A 22,054-nucleotide genomic window follows, 5' to 3' on the forward strand; every position below is an offset into this window, starting at 1 on the left:
TATTTAGCTATTGTCACTCTTAATTCACCATCAACTTCTCAAATTAGCTCTTTCTTGAAATATGGAGAACAAGATGCTCTGCTTAAAAAACCTTGAAAACTTGTTTACTTCCTCGTGTTGTTTTCCCTTATCTATGTAATGTCAAAGATGCACCTTGTAAAGATAACTTTAAATTTCTGTTCAGTTCAATTACAGAACATGTATTGGGATGTGTTACAAGACAATATAAAACTTACTTGTATTACTTAGACAAAAAAAGTATGCTTTCTCTTTCAACTAAACAAACTCAAGGGTTTAGGTTCATTACTCTTGAATGCACCTTTGAGAGACTGGGCATGCTGACATCAGGTAGGATACAACTGGTCAAGAATGGCAAGAATGTTCTGAACTGATTAATACTACTTTTAAAACTAGGCTCAGTGGGGGAAGTGAATCTTCTCCAGAGACATTCAAAATACACCTGGACCCCCTCTCCTCTGCAACTGACTCCAGTGAACGTGCCTTAGCAGAAGAATTAGACTAGATGATCTCCAGAGGTCCTTTCCAACCCCTGTGATTCTGTAATTCAGTATGTAGGTTTTGCTTCTCAAAGCCATCTACAATACTCATAAGTCTTTAGTGTCATTACAAGTACAGAAAATCATCTTGTGGAAGAAAGCTGGCTCCACACCGCTACGTGGGAGTCACTTGCAAATTCCAAACAGAAATTGTTCATTAATGGCAAGCAGTAATGTATCTTCAAAATCATTTTGAGGAAATAAGATGAAGTCATAATATGAAGTCATAATGTACCAAGTGTTAAAATAACATCATGCTTTTTATGAATTTATCTTTATAACTGCTTTGAAGATAAACAAAGGTAAGCCCTGTTAGTTACTTCTTCATAATAGCTTTTCTTCCAATATCTGAAAAAATAATGAAGGAACATAATATTCTGCCAGTCAGTGTTCATAAGAAACTTCTTTCTTAATGAAAGATTTCACACTACTTTTTTCAATGGCTACACTCTCTTCCACACTGACACTCAGGCCCTCCTTCCCACCATCATTCAACTTTATTGAGAGACAATTGGCACATTTTGCTTTTTCCAATACCTTCTGCAGCTTGAAGAATGCCTTTCATAAACTGTCCAAGAGATCTTGCTCTGTCATTAGTCCTCTCAGCATCCTGCTTTGTTTGCTCACCATCTGCTGTCACCTTGGTGGCCTAGTGAACCAAATTCAGGAAAAGCTCAATTAATAAAAATAAACAAGGCTGCACTACAAAAAAAAAAAAAAAAAACAACAAAAAAAACTCTACTAGTTTAACTTATGTACAAAACTTTCCTCAGGCAAAAGGCAATGGACTATTGATCAGATGCATGGAAATGACATGTTCTGTACAACTACACAAACAGTATTACATTTTCCTTTTAATGGAATTGGAAGGCTTTACTTCAGGTTCCTTGATGTTTTAGTTATGTCACAGCACACACAGAGACATGGGATGAAATTATTCACTGAACATGCTTTAAAAAATACTGTTCAGAAGCTTTTAATAGACTCCTTAGGGGAGGGATACTTTCCATTGGTTCACTGTTAGGAACCAATTGACAAAGTGCAGCAGATATCTTGGACACTTTCCACCTGAGGAATTCTCAAAGAGACAGTCCATACCAACAAGCAAGGAGAATTTAAAATCTATACATTAGTTAAACTGAGAAAGAGGAAAAGAAGTGAAATAGAGTTGTTCAGCTCTAATGTTTGAAGCTAACATTTTAGCTTTGTGCTATAAAGGCTTTATAATTTTATTGAATCATAGCAGCAGTGTGAACCAACATGAAGACAGGCATCTGCTGCATCCTTGAAAAACATGTTGAGGAAAGGAATTACATTAATACTTTCTACTTAGTTCTTCAAGATCTCTATTTGAAAACTGATCCATTTTTGTTACGCGAGCCATTTCAGGCAACAATGCTTGTCAAGATGCAGTGTGAAACAAAATAAATCAAGACCACTCCTCCCCTTTCTCCCTAACCAGCTTGTGAGTGTCCGAATTGCATTCCCGAGATATAACTAGAAGCAGAACATTTCAAGTCCCTGGGAAATGGCTGGGAGGCCAATAATTCCAAGCAAACTTATTTGAGCTGTATACCATTTTCTAGATTACGAAAAAAAATAAAAACAAAAAACAAAAAACAAAGCAACAAAAGTCAGTAATATTCAAAGAGAAATAGCATCACTTTAACACATTTATTTTTTCTTGATTATCTTTTACATTAAAGCCCTCAAGATATATCAGAACATTTTAGTTTCTCCAATAAAATCCCTGATGTTATCATATTACTTACTGTTTTTAATCTACTTCAGAGTTGTTACTGTGCAAATAAGTTATACGAAAATGATTAAACAGAATGACAGAGGAAGAATTAGGAACCCATACAAGACTGGGGGAGTGTTCTATTTTCATCCAAGTTTTTTCATATTTATACATGCTAATGCTTATTTCCTCTAAGATTTACAAAATCTTTTACCTGTTTGTATGCAGAGATAAAATATCATCATAATGCATTGTAAAAAGCAACTAGGATAGGAAAAAGCAGAAATACAGAACAGTCTTGGTGTACCACTACTCAAGCCTAGTTTGCCACTTCCAATGTAATTTCATTCTTCACGTAATTGAGAACAACTTTATTATATAGTGTTTTATCCTTTTTAATCAGCCTTTTATTCTTTAACTTGTATTTTTTTTTTTAGAATTTTCACATTCACTTTCATTATATCTTATATTACTCCACCCTTTACCACAAATTGTGATCAAAATCTTACACAGACTTTACTTGGTTTGGATAACGTTTTTGCATTCATGTTAATTCCAATTGGCCACTTTAAGCTCTCTATTTATGCCTGAGTGGCATGCTTTAAATTTTCATGCATATTAACCTGTTATCAAACAGTTTCCATTTTCTTTCTGTAGCAGTTCTCCTTAGTACTTAAGTCTCGTCCAGATTCATTGTATGCTTTCTGTATTTTACCATAAATTGCTTTGCTGAAAAATAACCTTTCACTTCATTTTCTGGTCTAGCTTTAACTCCATAAACCAAATTAACTCACAAACATTTTTCGCACTGCACCTGGCCATTGCACGGCTAATTAAATCTTTCCGTTTATTAATAAAATCCTACTCATTTGCTTTATAGTCAGCTTACTACTGTTTATCATTTCCATGCAGTCAGACTTCAGCTGCTGCTAACATTTAAGTTTAAAGAAGCAACAATCCCTTTCCAGGAGAAGTATAAGAGCCCAGCAGACTGGGCACAAAGCAAGGGTTTGGAATGAATCTGTCTGGACACAAATGAGACCTCTCTGCATAAAGAAGATCTCCACAATAGAAATCCAATAAAGCAAGAATTTGGGACCAGCGAAGCCCACCTTCGTGGTGTTCACAGCTTGTATTTAATGATGCAAGTTCCATAGGATGCCCTGACCTAATGTAAAGACTACACTAACATTAGCAACTACACATCAAACCATGAGAAACTACTCAAAAAAAACCCAACAACCTACTCTACTGGGAAACTACTCTACTGGGAGTGGAGCACAACATGCACTTCTGTAGCTAGTGGTCTGTAGACAACAGAAAGAAGGCAAACTGTCACTGTAAAAACAGAAGCTCTTGGTTCACCATCTATACGCTTCCAATTGTTCCAAACTAGGTTGCCTCTACTACTACTTCCACAAATTTTTGAAGTTGACAAATCCAGGTAGAGGAGAAATGAAGAAGCATATAAAACCAAAATAAGTCACTCCTCAATGAAGAGGAGTGGATCTGATCCCTGCCCCTCTTGAAGGATCTCTGAAGGTATCAAATTACTAAGGAGAAGATGTTTCTAATTAAAAATAGCGAACTGACAGGAAATGAGAAATCTTAGGTCTAAGGTAAGATGTAAGAATCAGCATGCAAGTACATAAGAATGTAATCAATGCAAGAGAAAGAGATGATAATCTTGTGTATATCTTATAATGAAGATGTGGTACAATTTGTCACTGAAAGAAATGGAATAAAAGAGAGCTGCATTGACAGATGAGATCACTGGCTGAAAAGTTTTGTACTGAGTAAATGCTACTGTTTCTACATTTTATCTTAAAATTGGTAGAAATTTTTGTTCATGGAAAAAGATTCCTCATCCTTTTTTCTTGTCATTACTGTTTTCACTTTGACAAGCCTGAAAATCAGATACGAGCAGAACATTTGCTACCTATGGTTGTACTGTGTGCACAAATTACTTGGGGATATAGCTTAAAGCTACATGACGTGTAGGATCGAGGCTTCAATATTCCATTCTTCTTTTTGGGACATTAATCCACTAATCCTATTTACGAATATAGAAGGAGAAGTGTAGGATTTAATATGTTTTGGCAGTCCCCAAATTAAAAACTGAAGTCCAATTCAGTTAACATTTCCTTTATAAGCTGAACTAGAAATCATAAGGCAACTTACTTATTGCAACAAGGGAAAACAGCAGTAAAGAAAGCATTTGTAACCTGGAAACTGCATTAAATTCCCTAGGATTATATTTGCAAAAGTTTTCCTTTCAAGACTGGTCCACAGAAATATAGAATTTGCAACATATTTTAAGCAGTTTTCAGGAGGGACTGAAATATGTATAAGTTTGGTGATATTGGACAAAGAGTGTAGAGGGGAGTAGTTGAGAAAGGCTATTAAAAAGAGCAACTGTGCCAAAGATTGATAAATCTTAATAGAAATATAATTTTCTGTGCTTGTAGGGGTCCCATGAGCTAAAAACAAACAAGCAAACAAACAAAAAACAAAAAAAAAAACCCAAACACAACTTCTATACTTAAAGCTATTGTACTTATTTCTGGTAGAAAAACAGAAGATTAAGCAGAAGTGAAAAAAAACCTTTCCATAAGCACATTCACATGTATATGTATGTGTATGTGTCGAACTGTGCATATACAGAAATATATGAGCATACTATGCATACACTCACTACAGATGCTTTCTTATCCATCCAAGGTTTCACAGAGATTTTCAAAACTGAATATAACACACACATTTAAACCAATTGCATTGAGGATTTTGGTTCTGTAAGTATTCTAAAACTACACTGGATTTAGGTAAATTCTCTCATTTGTATATAACAACCTCATATATTTTGCTTATGTTGCTATTTCAGTGCCAGGGACTGCCTTGTAATGAACATTATTTTTGCTAGACCATCAAAATAATGTCTTTGGGACCACTGTATTTCTACTGTCTTTGTTTCATTTTCCTACTTTTTATCCACTAGGTGGTACAATTTGTATTATTTTCTTGGACAATACCTTAGTGACCAAAAAAGAGTTCTATTACAAAAGTGTCAATATTTCACTATAAAGAGTAAATAGCACATTAACTGAAATCCAAAAGACTCTCAATTTCCTCTTAAGTAAAAAATAGACGGTATATATTTAAATAAATGCACACACCCTCTGAAATATTTGAGTTCTCCTTTGAGTTCTGTCCCCATTTCAATTACTCATTCGCTGACTCTTAATAAGAACAAGTTATTTGCTAAATGAGGAATTTCCCTATCTTGCAATAAAAGTTGTTTAAAATAAATGAATCAGTCAAGGCTACCATTACCTCTTAAGATCCTGGAAATAAAAAAAAACAGCCAATGTCAACAGATAACACATTAATGGAATATTTCCTATAATGGGCTTGAGATGCCTAGACAATAAGTACATCCGAGAGAAGCCAGGCAGTCACAGGTTTTGTGACAATCTTACAAGAGAAATACTGAGAACAATCTTGAGATAGTCAGACTCAGGAGATTTAAAAGGGAGTATTATGAGATGATGTTGCTAACGCAGAAATCAAATCAGTCTCATCAGAGATCACACTGAAGTTTGGAAGAAAAGGAAAGGAACCAGGCAGCCCAGTTTCCAAAAGCCTCAGCTAATCAAAGAAAGACTCCAGCCATGTGAGAAACTGTGTGGTAGGCACGTTACCATTGGGTTTGAAATGTAACCTGAAGCTGATACCAAGACCTGTATTTCCTTCAATCTCAGATTTTCCAAATAGGCTCGTCCTCGTGTGCTCTTTATTAGCTCTGTCTTACATTATGAAGCTTCACAGGAATTAAATCTCAATGAATTGGCCCACACAAAGGTGTTTTTAGATAATCTGCTGCCATTTCAAATATTGAATCTGAGAAGCATCTTATAATCCTTCTATTCATTCATGTTTAATTAATATCCTGTCATTATTCAGCTTTAACCAAACCCATAGACTCCAATGTGACTTACTCTTGTCAGTAGTTCATCTATTTCTGTCACCAGAGTATCCAGATTTTCCTGAGCTAACTGAAGAAGTCTCTCTGGTGCTCGCTGAGGTGAAAGCAAATGCTGTTGGGGAAAGAGAGGAAGGAAAGTAAAAAAAATATCTGTATTTTATGGTTCTCTATGCTTCCAAATAACAGAGAAAAAAAACAAGAAGCATTTCCTTTTTTGTTAAACGATGCAACTCCCTTTTGTCATTTATTCCTTTGTCACATCCAACCATTGCACTTTCCTCGGGAATCTTGACAGCTTTGCATATTTTAGTGTATAATCTGTAAGCATGGTAGGCAACATACCTTGTATGCAATGCATAGCTGCTTTCTGGACAACCAGCGCGAACACTATTTTATTTATATCAACTATTACTTCTTCTGTGCCTGCAGAATAATCCTTGCATATATATAAACAAATTATTGCTGCAAGATTTACATATTAAAATAAGTCAACATAAATAACTTCAATAAATACTTACCAACTAAAGGAAGTAACTAATTCTTGAGTTTTTCTTCTTCCCTGAAGGTACTCATAGCTGTTTTTTTGCAGACTTATGTACAGTAGTAGTAGAGTATGATTATTTGTGTATGTGAATATGTAACCTTTGTATATATTTGCTTACATACCTTTAGTTCCTGTGTCGTGTTCTCAAAACTGTACAACAATTTATATGGAGCAGGTAGTGGACCAGTCAGATTAACACTCATGATCATCTGGTTTAGTCGATCCAGATCATTAAGAAGGAGTCCTGTACATTCATCATCACAAACTAGGAGAAAAACAGAAAAACTCTTTCATTTTGGATAAATGTTTAAGGCATATGTTTGATTTAGAAATATTTTATGGCACACACTGAATTGTTTGAAAGTTAATGCTCATTTCAGATAATTTACCACAAAAGCACAGTATGATAAGATGTGGAGACAGCAGCTGGGGAACAAGAAAGACTTCATTGCTTGGTAGTTAGAAATGAGACATTATAATATAAAACAAAGAGTGCAAAATTGATAGATTACTTAAAAAAAAATTAACGTTGCCCATTACTAATTCATATAAAATTCTAACTTAGGCAAGCAATTTGGAGAAAGCCTGAGAAAAGTGGACAGGTAGTTTGGAAAATCTAAAGAACAGTTTAAAAACTGTATCACAGTTGTGGATTTGAACATAAGAGAAACTACAGCAATCACACTTTAAAATACACTTTATGTATTTTACAGTTAATAACAGCAAGAGCAAGCATCTTTAAATTGTAACACAGACAGTAAAGAGAGTCTGGGAAAAAATACTGTCAGTTTTCTTTCAAAAAATATTTTTTCCTATGTCCTGTCACTAACCAGCTTATAAGTTTTTCGTGTATGATTTCTTTTTCTTTTTTTTTTCTTTTTTGCTTGTAAATACTCTTTTTAGCATGAAAAATACTGGTGAGGGCTGCACATACCAAAATTAGCTTGCATTACCCCCCCTCTCCCTCTCCCCCTCTCCCCCCCCCCACTTGCTTTCTGTTAACTATCACAATAAATTCTTGTAACTGAAAACTTGTAATATGTATGTTGCAAAGAGAAAAGTTCCTCATCCAATCCTAAGGAATTGTGGGAATGCCTGTTTTTGATTCTACGTCTGGCTGGCAAAGTGAAGCAACGTCTTGGGAGGTGGAACAAACTTTGAAGCAGTGGATTTTCTAGTGATATTAAGAAATGTTTTTACCTAAAAATTATAGAAGTATGAAATTATTTCTCTCAATAATGCTCCTAGATATATTTCACTGGCAGAAAAACAGTGCGAAACATGTATGTGTTTGAAGAAAAAGGTAATTTCCAACAAGGAATTTCATTTTTTTCTGATATCTATTGTCCATATAGACTAAATCTTTTCTGTTTTTTAAAGTCTGCAGCCACAACCATCTTCAGTGCATTTCTTATTACATGGAATGACTGCCCAATACAGTGAGAACTTGAGTTAAATGTGGAAAAACTAAAAATCATTAATACTAGTTTAACACACTATGAGGCTTGTGATGACTGAAAAGATGACAAGATAGATACTGCAGTAACGCAGTAAGAAGCAGGTGCAGAAAGCTAAGCAATGTTATTTTAAGACTCCCTTTTTCATCTTCACTGCTTCCATTTCAGACTCCTTCCTCTTATATCTCAATATTTTGTTATATAAACTGAACTAGATATTCTCTGTTGTTATTAAATGTGGCTTCAATACACTACACTATGATTCATGTTTTAACAGAAATAAATAAACTTAATACAGATGATAAGAACTGGGTTGGTACATTTGTTTTCAGAAACTTGTAAGAATGAATGCAAGTTTTACTGCAAACTGAATGGTAAAAATAACTAACATCTGTTCTATAGCTGGCCAAGAATGTAATCACTTTGCAGGATTCAAAAAAGTAATTCTGAATCTGAAAAGAGTTGCTTATTTTTATTATTTTTTTTTTATAATTCTGATGCATAATATTTCACTTATAAAACAAGAGAAATGTATTCACTCTCAAAACTATCACAGTGATTAAAAAAACCCACTAAAATGTGTTATATGTTGACAATAAACTTAATTCACATCAATAACAATAAAAAAAAGAACAGTTTATGAAGACATGAAGTTAAATATTGGCATTGTGTGGTGAATGTTCAATATAAATTAACAAATTGAAGAGATGAACTATGTCATGTGAAGACCGCAGTCAAGTAGATGAAACAGAACTAAGCTACTCCAGTACATAGCCTGAAAGGCACTAGATCTAAGGCAATATTTCAAGAGCATGATTATATTTTATGAGACAAATTTTTCTGTTTCTTCATCTATAAAACTGTCAGGATAAATTTGTGTCTAATATTAATAAATGCTGCACTAAATTCAGATCATTACAACACTGCAAGCATGTGAGAAGCAAATCATGCAGTCAATAATACAATACTGCAGTGAGCAGCTAATGGAAATTACTATTTTCCACTTTTACCATTTTTCCCCATGCACAAGAAGCCCTGTAAACGATTTTGACTTACCTCTTGAGAGGAGTATCTCAAAAATTTGCATGGTAAATAAATTTTATTTGAAGAAACCATAAAATAATAAGAGACACTACAAGTTTATGGATATCTTGCCACTTACTTAGTCTTAGAGGAGATAATGTACAATAAAGGAAAAAAGTGACTGAGCAACTATATGTTCCTCCATATGGGAAATTATCCTGACAGAAGTTTTCTTTAATATGGTTATATTGCTTTTAAAACGTTGCAACCACAGCAGGACCAGCACAACAGTAACAAGTGTTACAAAAAGAAGGATGCTCACTCATCTCTGAAGATCCAGGCTTGCAGAAATACTCCACCAAAGAGAGCTCTCCTGCACAAGAGTGGCAGTCAGCCCTTAAATGAGTCTAAATCTGATCACACAGGTGAATTACCTTCGCCTGTGCTTCCAGGGCAGACTGGGTCTGTTCTCCAGGTGCTCAATAGTGGTTCAGGCCATGACTCAGCAGTTCCCATGCAAATGCATAAGATGCACATTGCTTCTGAGTTATGACTATGTAATATCTGATATAAGGGAAACCATGAAATCTCTGACTATGATCTTAATTTATAACAGCCACTAACTCTTAAGTATTGCTGTTTCCTGTTGAACAAATAAAAACAGTTGGTTTTTCACTAGTCTTATCCAGCTTTTAGCTATTACCCTCTTTTTTCTCATTTTAGCATTAATTTAAAGCTAAACAATCTTTCCAGACCTGTACTCATTTTCTCAGGGGTGGAGATGATTTCCTTCATGGCATCTCATATGGTGGTGCGTCTTGGATTTATGATCACAACAACATTGATAGTACACCCATGTTTTAATTCTTGCCAAGCAGTGCTTGCACAGAACAAAGGCCTTCCCTGTTTCTGCCACTGTCCCACAGAGAAGAGGAGGTTGGGTGTCAGTAATAGTTGGTGAGGAGACACAGCTAGGAGAGCTGTATACCCTATTTGATACTCTCTACCAGATGACATCTCGCTCAGCAATAATACCGGGAGGGAAAGAAGGAGAAAGGGTTTGATCTTTGGAGTTATAGTGGTTATTTTTCTAAGTAACTATTAAGCATGATGGAGTCCCACTTTCCTGGAGATGGCTGAACACCTGCCTGTCAAAGGGAAGCAGTGAACCCTTTATTTTGCTCTGCTTGTGCATGCAGCTTTGTTTGAGGTACTAAAATGTCTCAGTCCACATATTTTCTTGTTTTTACTTGTCCAATTCTCTTCCCCATCATGCTGTGCAGGAGGAGGTGAGCTGCTGAGTAACGTTTTGGTGCCTATGGCAGTTAACACACAACAGTCACCCAAAACAATGCTCTGGTAGACTCCTACACACTTAAGCTGCATTGAAAATGTTACTGGTTTCAGGGGGGTTGCATGAGTGATATCTCTCCAAGTCAAATCAGTATCTAAAGTAATGGCTCAGGTTTTTAGTTTTGTTATTTATAAAACCCCATTTACTGGCTCTGATACACATCAGTACTTGTTAGGCAATATAGTGGTTGAGAAGAGCAAAAGAAATTGGGATATGGGTATAAACTCAACAGGAGCTCACACATCATAAAACCAAACCAAAACAGAAGGAACAACTGACAAATTATCAACTTCTGTGCCAGTTAGGAAATGCTGGTCCCATTCTGAGCTCATGCAGACAGAGGAGCAGTTGGCCAGCGAAATGAAAAGCTTAATTCTTACCTCTGTATCATAAGGGCTCACACATTCTGTTAAACTCACAACATAGAAACTAGGCTAGCGCTTCACAGATCTGGTGTTACATGCTATCATTTTCAGATCAGCCTCTGAAGGCCTGTAATAAATGTATAGCTCTTGCTGTATCAAGGACTGTGTGGTAGCTAGATGTTTCTTTTCATAGATTCCTCAAGATCAGGCTCTGGAAATAGACAGCATCTCTGCCTAATTCTGAGTTTAGAGGACTATGATCATGGAGCTCCTGCCTGTTATAGAGGAAAAATCTTGATTCAGCAAGGAGCAGAATGTTAGGAGCTCCCCCTTTCTCATGAGGACAAATGGGAAAACTCCTTTGTATTGCAAGTGGCAGTCTATTTGAAGTACTATAATTTAAGTGTCCAAGACCTGGCATTAAGAGAATCCCATCCATCTTTGTCTGATCATGCGATTTTCTCCATTTACCTACAAGGAAGATTTAAATTTGTTAAGATCTAAGTTTGTTGACTGTAGCAGAGCTGAATGTCCATTTTATTCACAAGACCAAGTTAAAGAAAAATTCCTAACAATGAAATATTTGTTTGATCTCTCTAGGTCATGACTGATTCCTGTTTGTCTTTAATCTTGTACTGCCGAACCAAATTGACTGCTCTACATTTAGGTTTTGCTTGACCCCAAGGAACATCTATGACAAGAGTGTACTTCTGAGGAAAGGTTTCTGTGGTTTATGTTCCAAATACACTCAAAATAATAAAGCCAAACTCTTTATAAGGCTTCATTGTAGTTATGACTGATGCTCGGAAAGCATTCAGAAGGTGAGTTCTGACTAGCCATACATTTAACAACAAAGCCTTGAAGTTCTCCCTCGGATTTATTCTTTTTTTTTTTTTTTTTTTTTTCCCTGAACACTGCACAGTAACAAGCACAGTCATTGTTCTGACAGCAGTGCAATTTAAGGGTCTTCATTTTACATACTACAAACTCTACAACTGAAGTGGAGTATTACAGGGTATAACAAAAAAAAAAAAAAACACACCAGAAAAGTACAAATATAAAAAAACCACATAATTGCTCCAGGCTAGATCCAACCCCCTTTTTAACTCCTTTCTTGGATAAGATCAAAGGTCTCCGGAAAGGGTGAGGAAGGAGCAATATGCATACTGTTGTCGTGCATGTGCAAAACTCAGATCACTGATCTCAGCCTGCTTGACCATGCTGGTTACAGATGAACTGAGAAGTGGCTGCTAACTCATCATACAACTCACTTGTGTTCTGGATTGGACTTACTGAGTTTTAGAAAGAAATTAAATGTCTTCAATATTACACTGAGTATAGGTCAGTCAGCAATTGACTCCTGTTGATAATTTTCATCAGAATGAACACTGAGGTGTTCAAATGCACTGAAGCGCACTTATTACAGTAAATATGACAGTGATTCATAAGGAGGTATCAATCATTTAGAAGACACTTTCTGGATATTTCTTTCTATCCCCCAAATGCACACAAGAGAAGATAATGTTCTGTTCTAAAAACATAATGGACAGTAAATTCTCTCTGTGACATTCACCTATAATTATTTTTCCAATGTTACTTAGCAGTAAATAAATTCTTCACCTTCACACTGGGGCTTTAAAAAATATATTCTCTTTCCATTCTACCTGCAGTTTTCTAAAATACAACTGCTACAACAACATTGAAATATGTCATGCAAAAAGCAACTGAAAAATAGCAAGTTAGGAAAAAAAAAACCCAGTAAGAAAGCTGAAAATCTATTTAAACACAATATGAAAAATAGAGCAGTTTAATCAATATGAAGACGCCTGTGGATCTTTTTCAATTTTTTTTCATTGTAAATTTTTACTGTAAAACCTTTAGAATACTTACAATAAGGGATATACTTAAATATTAAACAATTGGACACTATAATATTGGGGGCTAATTATCTTCCTGATTGGATTTAAATATGTATTCTTTAGCTTTTACATCTTGTAGCTTTCTGTACAGCATGACCATTGAAAGAATTTTCCAAAGATTTTTTATTCAAATACTTATTCTTTGCTAAATATTCAGAATTTTTTCTCTTTCCTAAACATAATATTGAATAGCTTTAATCACAGTTTTATATTACTTACAACTATATTCAAACATGAGTGATTGTATTTGTATTTTCATTATACCAGGCCATTTTGCTAGGATTTTTTTCATACTCCTGAAAGGTACAAAGCAATCACACCAGTATTTGAATGAAACTCTGCAAATGAACAAAAGTAGATATATGCTTGCAGTTCATTTGAAATATGGAATGGAAACAGGATTCTACATATGGCATTAATCACTCTTGTTATTACCATTAAGGCTTAATCACACCTGAAGCTAGTCAGAAAACTGTTTACTGAGTAGTTTGGAAGTGGTTGATACACAAAAGTAAAAATATGTTGTACTCAGGACCTTTCTCAGCTGTAAAATCAGACTGGAACAGACAAATGTTATAGGAGTAACAAAAGAAATGTGCAGGGCTTCCCTGAAAGTTGTTTCTAATGGCTCTTTGACAGAGACTATTAAAGAGCACTAGGGGCTGTAGCAATGTACAGAGACTATTAAAGAACATTAGGAGCTGCAGGAAAGTATCTCTAATAGTTAAATAAAACACAGATGTGTTCTGAAGCCTTTGACACACGAGACAGTGTTAACCATGGACAGATTTCCACCAAGTTTGTGCTTGACAGGCTCCTCTTGTCTAGCATAGTACACGTGCTCCAAAAGTAAGTGGTTTATCGATCAGACTGCCAGGAGTATTGCTCTGCATTAGCAAAGGCAGATTTGGAGTTATATGGGGTTGAGGAACCTTTAAACAAAAGAAAATCCATGTAATGAGAGCAAACAAGCAGGAATTGTCTGCTGAAATATTTAAGCAGTTTTTGTAATTCGTGACAGGGATGTTATAGACATAGTGTCATAGTAACCAGTTCCTGAGATACAGGGGAGAGTAAGGTGCCTCCCATCTATTTCTCTAAATAGTTCTCTTCTTTTGTGACCAACAGAAAGAAATCTTTCTCTTTATTTGCATCCTCCCTTCTAGCAATGACATGAAATGTCCATATGCAAAGTCAAAGGATTGTTTTTCAGAACAAAATCAATTATCTAGCTGAAGCAAAAATGCTGCTCCAGGTAGCGCAGATACATTTTAACACCAGCACACAATTATGCTGCAGTTAAATCAGAAATTATAGAGGGCTACAGCTTTCAAAGCAAAAAGGTGGAAAATTGGATTTGCTTGCACACAGCTTTTCCCATTGACAGTGAGATTTTTAACCTTATTATCCACAGAATGAAACAGTCTGATTAACAAATTGGAAAACTACTACAAATGAAAACTTTCACTTAACCTGTTTTATATAAGGAATCTCTGCCATCCTAAATAAAACACATACTGAGAAGTGCCCATGGCTGAGAACAATGTCTAGTCCAGGAATTAGTCCTGAACAGACATTCAGGATGTAGAAAAAAACCAATTTTAATTCAAGGAAAACACAGTTCTTTTAAAATTTTGTAACTGCAAGAGCTAGGAACTTAGCACATGATTGTATTTCTCCTTGACACTCAAGCCCTGAAATTGATTTGAATGTGTAGTTACTTCTCTGTAGTAGCTATCTACTTTATTTGCACTCATTTTGTTGTAATTTGAAACAGCATTTAAGATATAGGATATTAAGTTCTAAATTACATCAAACTGCAGGACACTAGAACTTTACTTTCCTTAAGTATAATCATGTTTCCACTAATGAACTCACACCCTATTATTAATAAGCTTGTTTATGTATATATTCCCAGTAATTTCTCCACACATTTTCATAAAGGACTAGTACCTATAATCAGGAATAATGTGAGAGCACTGAACTTTGTAGTCACACTTAGAAACTTAGCTCTGCTTAGTACAACTCACTATCCAAGAACTGATCACAATTCAGCTGGGTGAAGCTATGTTCTGCCCCCTGTAGCCTCACATAGCTATGTATAGCCTTACTTGGCTAATAGCTTCCTGCTTATCCACTCAAAAAAGCCACACTGCATTTTTGACTGATTTGATATCTTCATTCATTTTTAGCACTTCTTGTGTTTCTCTAGTTTCCCAATTTGTTTTTAGGTTGCTTACAGTTTGCTGGGGCTGCACTAGTTGATTTTAACATTAGAGAGCTGAAGACTTCTCAAAACTCTGGGTATCTAGACATAGACCAACCACATTCTGTGAAAAAAAGAAGCTGCAGGTATGATATTTATTTGTCTTGATGTTACATGCACCTCACATGGGCCTAAAACCCTACAAAATGGAATAAACTTTAATTTCAATCCTACTGTAGGACATTTAAACTAGTTAATTGTTCCATGCCAATATACATTAAAGATGCGCATACTAAGAATAGCTTACTGTGAGCTTACTGGATCTGTATCTATATCCTATTTTAAAATGAAAAATGTTGACCTTGAGGAGGAAAAAAAGAGAGAGAACAAATTAGTTTCTACTTGGGGCAGGGGGAAGATGGAGAAGAGGAATGGAAAGGAAAATGCCTATATTTTGGTTGGGAAAATGGATTGGTTCTAGAAAAATTTTGCTGCCTAATTTTTGCTCAATTACTCAATTTAATGGGAAAAATAATCCAAATAATAAAAGGCAAAACAATCAGTACATATCAAAAACAAAAGTAGGACAAAGATACCAATACTGCAAGATGTAAGCTGATGTTTTAGACTGGATTAGCTATTATTTTCTCTTATAATAAAATATATTATTTGTTCCTGGATATACTACCATTCATTACATCTTGTAAATTAATATAAATGGCTGTTGAATCAACATGAGCAAGAAAATTTTGATAAAAACTTTCATGTTTCTCTGTGCAACACATGACACAAAGCATTGCAACTGCTGGTTAAACATTTAGGACAACACTAAAAAATTCACTGAGCAAATAATTTCTCTTTCACAAGAGCAATGCCAACCTTTAGCAAAACTACAGACTTCAAAAACCCACAAAAAACATTCTTACAAGTTTTGCTGTCAGTTTTCAGTTATCATTTTAAGAATTATTGAGTTTTCCTAACACTTCAAGGCTTGTGAAAAAAATAGACCAAAATACTGAAGTAAGTAAGAAACAAAGCAAGCATTTTCAAATGAAGCCACAGAACTGACTGCTGCAACAGTAGGACTGAATTTCTGAAATATGGAAAACAGTCAATGTATTCTCCAAAATTTTGTTAGTATACGTACAAATGCATTTCATGCCATCACGTGCATATCGATGTTCACAGCCAGCACACTTCCACCCTGTGAATCCAGGCCTGCAAGTACACACTCCGGTGGCAGGGTCACAGGGGACAGGCATGGAACCATACTGATCACACTCACATTCCTGGCAGGAGCCTCCTGGGGTTTGTGGATTTCCTGTGTAGCCAGGAGAACATCTAGATGTTGCAAATAAAAAACAAATTAGGCCAACAGAAAACACAGTGTACTTCAATACTTGGCAAGACTGTAAACAAAAAGTATGCAAATAACTATCCATGGACCATTAAAAAAGTTTGTGGTGATATATCACTTAACATGTTTTTATAGGAGAAAATACTGCAGACTGTCCAATGCAATGACAATGGGCGTAACCTCATAACCAGGACATGGAACAGTCTAGAATGAAAAAGTATGCTGAAGTGATTTCAGTTAAACTTCTATTATGTCAAGACACAGAATTTCCTACATTAGCTAGTTTAATCTAGAAATCTTTTTTCTCCTTTCACTAGCTGCTTGTATTTTGGATTAGGAGTGAAGTCACTTACAAGTGGAGATACAGTCAAATAAGGGTAGTATTGGGGGCCATCCTGTTTAATATCTTTATTGATGATTTGGATGAGGGAATTGATCGTATCCTTAGTAAGTATGCAGACGACACCAAGTTGGGAAAGTGTCAATCTGCCTGAGGGTTGGAAGACCTGCTAGAGGGATCTGGACAGGCTCAATCACTGGGCTGAGGCCAGTAAGATGAAGTTCAACAAGACCAAGAGCTGCATCCTACAGTTTGGTCACAACAACCCCATGCAACACTACAGGCTTGGGGCAGAAAAGCTGGAAAGCTGCATGGAGAAAAAGGATCTGGGGGTGCTGGTTGTCACTTGGCTGAACATGAGCCAGTTGTTTCCCCAGGTGGCGAAGAAAGCCAATGGTATCCTGTCTTGTATCTGAAATGCTGCAGTCAGCAGGACCAGGGAGGTGCTTGTCCCCCTGTACTCAGCTCTGGTGAGGCTGCATCACTGTTCAGTTTTGGGCCCTTTAAGATATTTAGTCCCGCTCAAGACACTGAGTCCTTGGAAAGTGTCCAGAGAAGGGCAGTGAAGTTGGTGAGGGGTCTGGAGCCCAAGCATTATGAGGAGAGATTGAGGGAACTGGGATTGCTTAGTCTGGAGAAGAGGAGGTTCAGGGAGACTTTAACACACTCTAAAACTACCTGAAGGGAGGTTATTACATGGCGGGGGTCATCCTCTTTTTCTGCCAAACTAGCAACAAAATGAGAGAATGACCTCTAATTGCCCCAGGGGAGGTTCAAATTGGATATTAGGAAAAATCAATTCTCAGAAAGAGTGATGGAGCATGGGAACAGGTTGTCTGTGGCAGTGATGGAGTCCTGTTTCTAGAGGTGTTTAAAGAAAGGGTAGATGTAGTACTTAAAGACATGGTTTAGTGGGCACTAATAGTGGTTGGTGAACAGATGGGCAGGATCATCTTAGAGGTCTCTCCCAACCTTAAAGATTCTATAATTCTGTGAGATCATCTTAATCCCACAGTGTTGCTATGTATGAGACAATAGCTATCTTCTGGGTTACTAGCTTGTAGTTTTGTCATCAATATATTTACATATAAGTGCTTTTTTGAAGTTGGTGTCATGGGGATGATATTAACTTGAATAAAGGATAAGAATGACATTAAGTCACAATATTAAGCATTGCTTGTAATTTTAGATAAATATAATAAGTATATGTTTACTTCTGTGACCCAGGGGAAAAAAATACAAAGGCTAAGACAATATCAGTGGTATAAGTAACACAATTTACAGTATGTAAGAATGACTGATAGCAGAGTTTGCACAATGTGTAAAAAATAAATAAGTCATTTGAAAGTATGCATTTAAACATCAATAAACATACACTCGTAGCACTGAAGAACATTGCTTTCCCTCCATCATGTCTTACTTGCCTCTTTTTTCATTCATCCTACCTTTCACAATACTGGCCTTCATATCCAGGTGGGCATGCAGTACATCGGTAATCACTAGGTCCTTCCAAAACACAAGAAGGGCTAAAACTAAAACAAAAGCAAATGAAAATGTAACTGTACTCTATCGCATTATATAGCTTGTGGTGTAGAAGGGTCAGTAGTAAGCTCAATTCTTCAACAACAGCAGTTTCTTGTCTGCTACCTGTGAGACATTCCTCCTTTTTATTAAGAATTCTGCAAGCTACTATCAAAATTTAGACAAATACTGGAAAGGGCAGAATCAACAAGAGTAGGATCCAAGGAGGCAAGTGAGTCACCAACACACATATTGTACGACTGTGAGACTGAATAGTGCTGTCACTCACAGTGATCAAGAAAGCAAAATTAAGGGAAGGATGTGCAAGACAATTAAGAAATTGAGCTACCAGATATCCAGTCCTCCCAATCTTATTTAATACTAGTTTGAATACAAGGAGAAGAAAAAGCTGCTTACAGACTAAACAACGTAAATGCTGTTTTCTTAATGATCAGGAAATTGATGTATTTTAATCAAAGATGACGGCTAATTATTTTTATTAAGTCATGATATACATGAATGACTAGTGACATCAGTGTGTACTGATGGGAACTGTGTAAAGTAGGATGTCGCATGAACATTAGTGCATTAAGTGCCTGCACAGTTATAACAACAGAAAAACAGTGCTGAGAGGTGAAAAGAAACACAACTGAATATTAATACTGTGAAAATCAACTATTTGAAAAAGGGCACAGAGAAAGAAGGCACAGAGATTGCTAACGGCAAGTCTATAGTTCTTTCTTGGTACAGTACAGTCAGCATCCTACCGTAACTTGCTTATACGGCATTAAATCAATAGTGCTTGAATGAGTAATAAAATTACACCCTTGCAAAAAATATAAACAAATTGATCTACTACTCACACATTCATTATCCTACAAATTTTCAGCTCCATTACAATTGATCCACATAAACAATTTTCTGTAACAGAAAATATGCTTGTGGAAAAATGTACCAAAAAAACTCTCAGAAAAACCTGTAGTCCAGACAATGTTCTAATTTTCTAAGATGGCAGTAAGCTCTTAATACCTTTTCATAATGGTTTTGGTTGCTTTCTTTTTGGTTTTTACAAGGTTTGGAAGTTTTCATAAAAAGCACTTGCTTTGGATGAAAGATCACGGTGCGTTCAGCAACGGATGTTTGCAAAAGTAATGCCCTCCAAAAAAATTGAAAACCTCAAACCACTTCAAGATGATAAAATGTAGGCAGAAGGAAAACAACTTCACAGATACACTGGCTGAAATATTCCCTAAAACATCCTAAAGGTCAAATAAACACAAAAAGAAAATGATTTTAAAGAACACTTGCAACCTTTCAATGGAACAATCATGAAACACAAACCTTTCCAGAGCAGCACTATAATATGATTTCAAATAACACTAAGAGCTTTTCAGCAATCCAGCAAACAAATCTCAAGTGCTAAAGTATCTTCTATTAGGAACACATGCAGAGAGATCATAGCAAAGCTCATTAGCATAAATCGACCAATAAAATTTATACTGCAATAACTATATTGCTTTTAAATTATTCTATCTTTCAAAAATTGTCCAAAACTCATGTAACATTAAATAAGGAATCAATAAATTCCTTAGTGGAGCAAGAATAGCTCTGTAATACATTTATACCAACATAAAATATGAGCATAAGAATTTTTACAGCTCCCTTGCGGCCATATTGTACTTGAGTTCTGCTCTAGCTGAGAATACCTTTATAACACACATTCGTTATCTGTTGAATATTGCATTTTCTACCACTTATTAATTTATTCATCACAAATTAACATGGGAGCAATTTCTGACATTTAAGGGAAGATCAATTAGCAGTAAGTAGATACAAACTTGTCAGTATGACTTTCTGTGATACAGTCCTCCTGCAGCCATTTGAAAGAGGACACAGCCCAAAATGAAGTTACTGCTTGCCGGAAAGGTAATACTTTGTCATACATTTGCTTGCTTACTTGTTACTGGAAATGGATAGGGGACAAGCACAAGGCTGACAGTCCTCTGGAGATCCTTGGACAATGCCATAAAATCCCAATGCACATCTCTCACAGTGCTGCCCAGCAGTATTGTGCTGACAATTCTGCAGAGAACAGAGCCAGAATGAAAGCTGCATTTGATAATTACAAGAAAAGCAGACAACATTTTTCTTTCAATCTTAGGGATTCAAATAAATCGAGATTCAAAATTTTTCTCTCCCTGATATGATTCGCAGTGAGATTGCTTACTTTGAACATCTATCAAGCACATGCTGTGTTACATATTGCCTTAGACAGTGAATGAATGGAGATCTGTAGCTGGCCAAATGTATCATAAGGAATTTTTTAACCCATTCATCTCTTTCTGTTTCAGACACTAAAGGAGGGAAAATAACCAAATAAAATTCAATTTTTCTGTATCAAGTCATATGTGCTATTATATTTAAGTGCAGCATTGTGTTTATTGCTAGACACATGTTCCTTTGCAGATTATAATCTGCAGAAAATTCTGTTCTTACATAAATACCAATTCAGAGGTAAAAAAGTACTGCATAATTTTAACCTAGACAAAATTCAGAAAACTTTACAGAAAACTTTACTTAACCTACATTATGTTCAGAAATGTTAATACCTGACAAACTGATGTTTCAGAGTCACACATAGTACTATGCCCATGACATTGACACAAGACACAAGCACCTAGGGACTGACTAGGTATCCTCCCTCCATGTGAGGCTGGAAGCCTATAAAATCCTGGAGAGCATGACTGCAAAAAAAAAAAAAAAAAAAGAAAAAAAAGCACAGGAAAACAGATCATTACAGAGTGAACTGAGTATAGGGAGCATTGCAAGCTTATCTTTCCAATCACTATTTTTTTTACAAGTTGTGAAAAGAACCTGACAGGTTTCCACCTGTGTTACAAACAATATACAGCACTTTGCAGATAACAAGAGCCAGTCCTAATTGGAAACAGTGCTGAAATCTCCCTGGAGCACTCCACTGGCACCAGACTTTTCATATTACAGCTTGAGAGACCTTTCATTCAAATGCTGAACACCTCACTGCTCTCACTGTGCATCAAGTAAACTTCCTTTCATTTCTTAAGAATAAGGTTTGTTTTCAACAAAAAATTTTTGCATGGACTGTGGAGAGAAAGCGTGATGGTTCTGTTTCCTTCGCCCTTGGTGAGTTTTTCAGGTTTGACAAGCTAATATCTGCCTACATACTGCCTGATGGATAACAAGCAAAAACCGGATGACAATCAAAAAATGGCTGCATTATTTATAGCTATATAAGGTAAAGTCTATAAAAGTAGAGAATTAAAGGTTTTCCATGTCTTGAGACTATTAGTCCCAAAACTTATTTATCTGTCACTGAGTCTCTCCTACCCAAGTTTGGCAATAAAATTGTAAAAGCAACTCGAATACTGTTAGCAATGCTGACACATCCAAAATACAGCACTTGATCTTTATTTCAGGCTTATTATGCAAATATATTAAAGTGTCTGCAAAAATCCCAGAAAGCATAAAAATAGAAACAGAATCATCTAGATAGTTCACGCCATTAGGGTAAGTCACTCATCCCCATCACCCAGTGGTGCTAGGAGCCTATAAAGACAGATTGATGTGGTCATTTCCTACTGTTGACCTCAATTTGTGCTTTTTAGAAAGAGCATTATTATACCTTTCTCTGCAGCAATACAGCAGACAC

At 35.8% G+C, this 22,054-nt stretch overlaps 1 protein-coding gene across 1 annotated transcript in view; it reads right to left on the reverse strand.

The window, feature by feature from the left end:
* LAMA2 (laminin subunit alpha 2) overlaps positions 1-22,054 on the reverse strand; it is a 329,486-nt gene that overhangs the window by 76,564 nt on the left and 230,868 nt on the right. The window contains exons 29-35 of the mRNA XM_065733920.1: positions 20,976-21,110; positions 20,324-20,448; positions 18,291-18,377; positions 16,296-16,489; positions 6,947-7,089; positions 6,294-6,392; positions 1,095-1,206 (exon numbers count right to left, since the gene is read on the reverse strand). Coding sequence (XP_065589992.1) covers positions 1,095-1,206; positions 6,294-6,392; positions 6,947-7,089; positions 16,296-16,489; positions 18,291-18,377; positions 20,324-20,448; positions 20,976-21,110 — 895 coding nt within the window. The remainder of the gene's footprint in view (positions 1-1,094; positions 1,207-6,293; positions 6,393-6,946; positions 7,090-16,295; positions 16,490-18,290; positions 18,378-20,323; positions 20,449-20,975; positions 21,111-22,054) is intronic.

The sequence above is a fragment of the Cyrtonyx montezumae genome, unplaced genomic scaffold, assembly GCF_038088225.1.
Source record: "Cyrtonyx montezumae isolate F1298 unplaced genomic scaffold, pur_monq_1.0 scaffold_0, whole genome shotgun sequence".
NCBI lineage: Eukaryota > Metazoa > Chordata > Aves > Galliformes > Odontophoridae > Cyrtonyx > Cyrtonyx montezumae.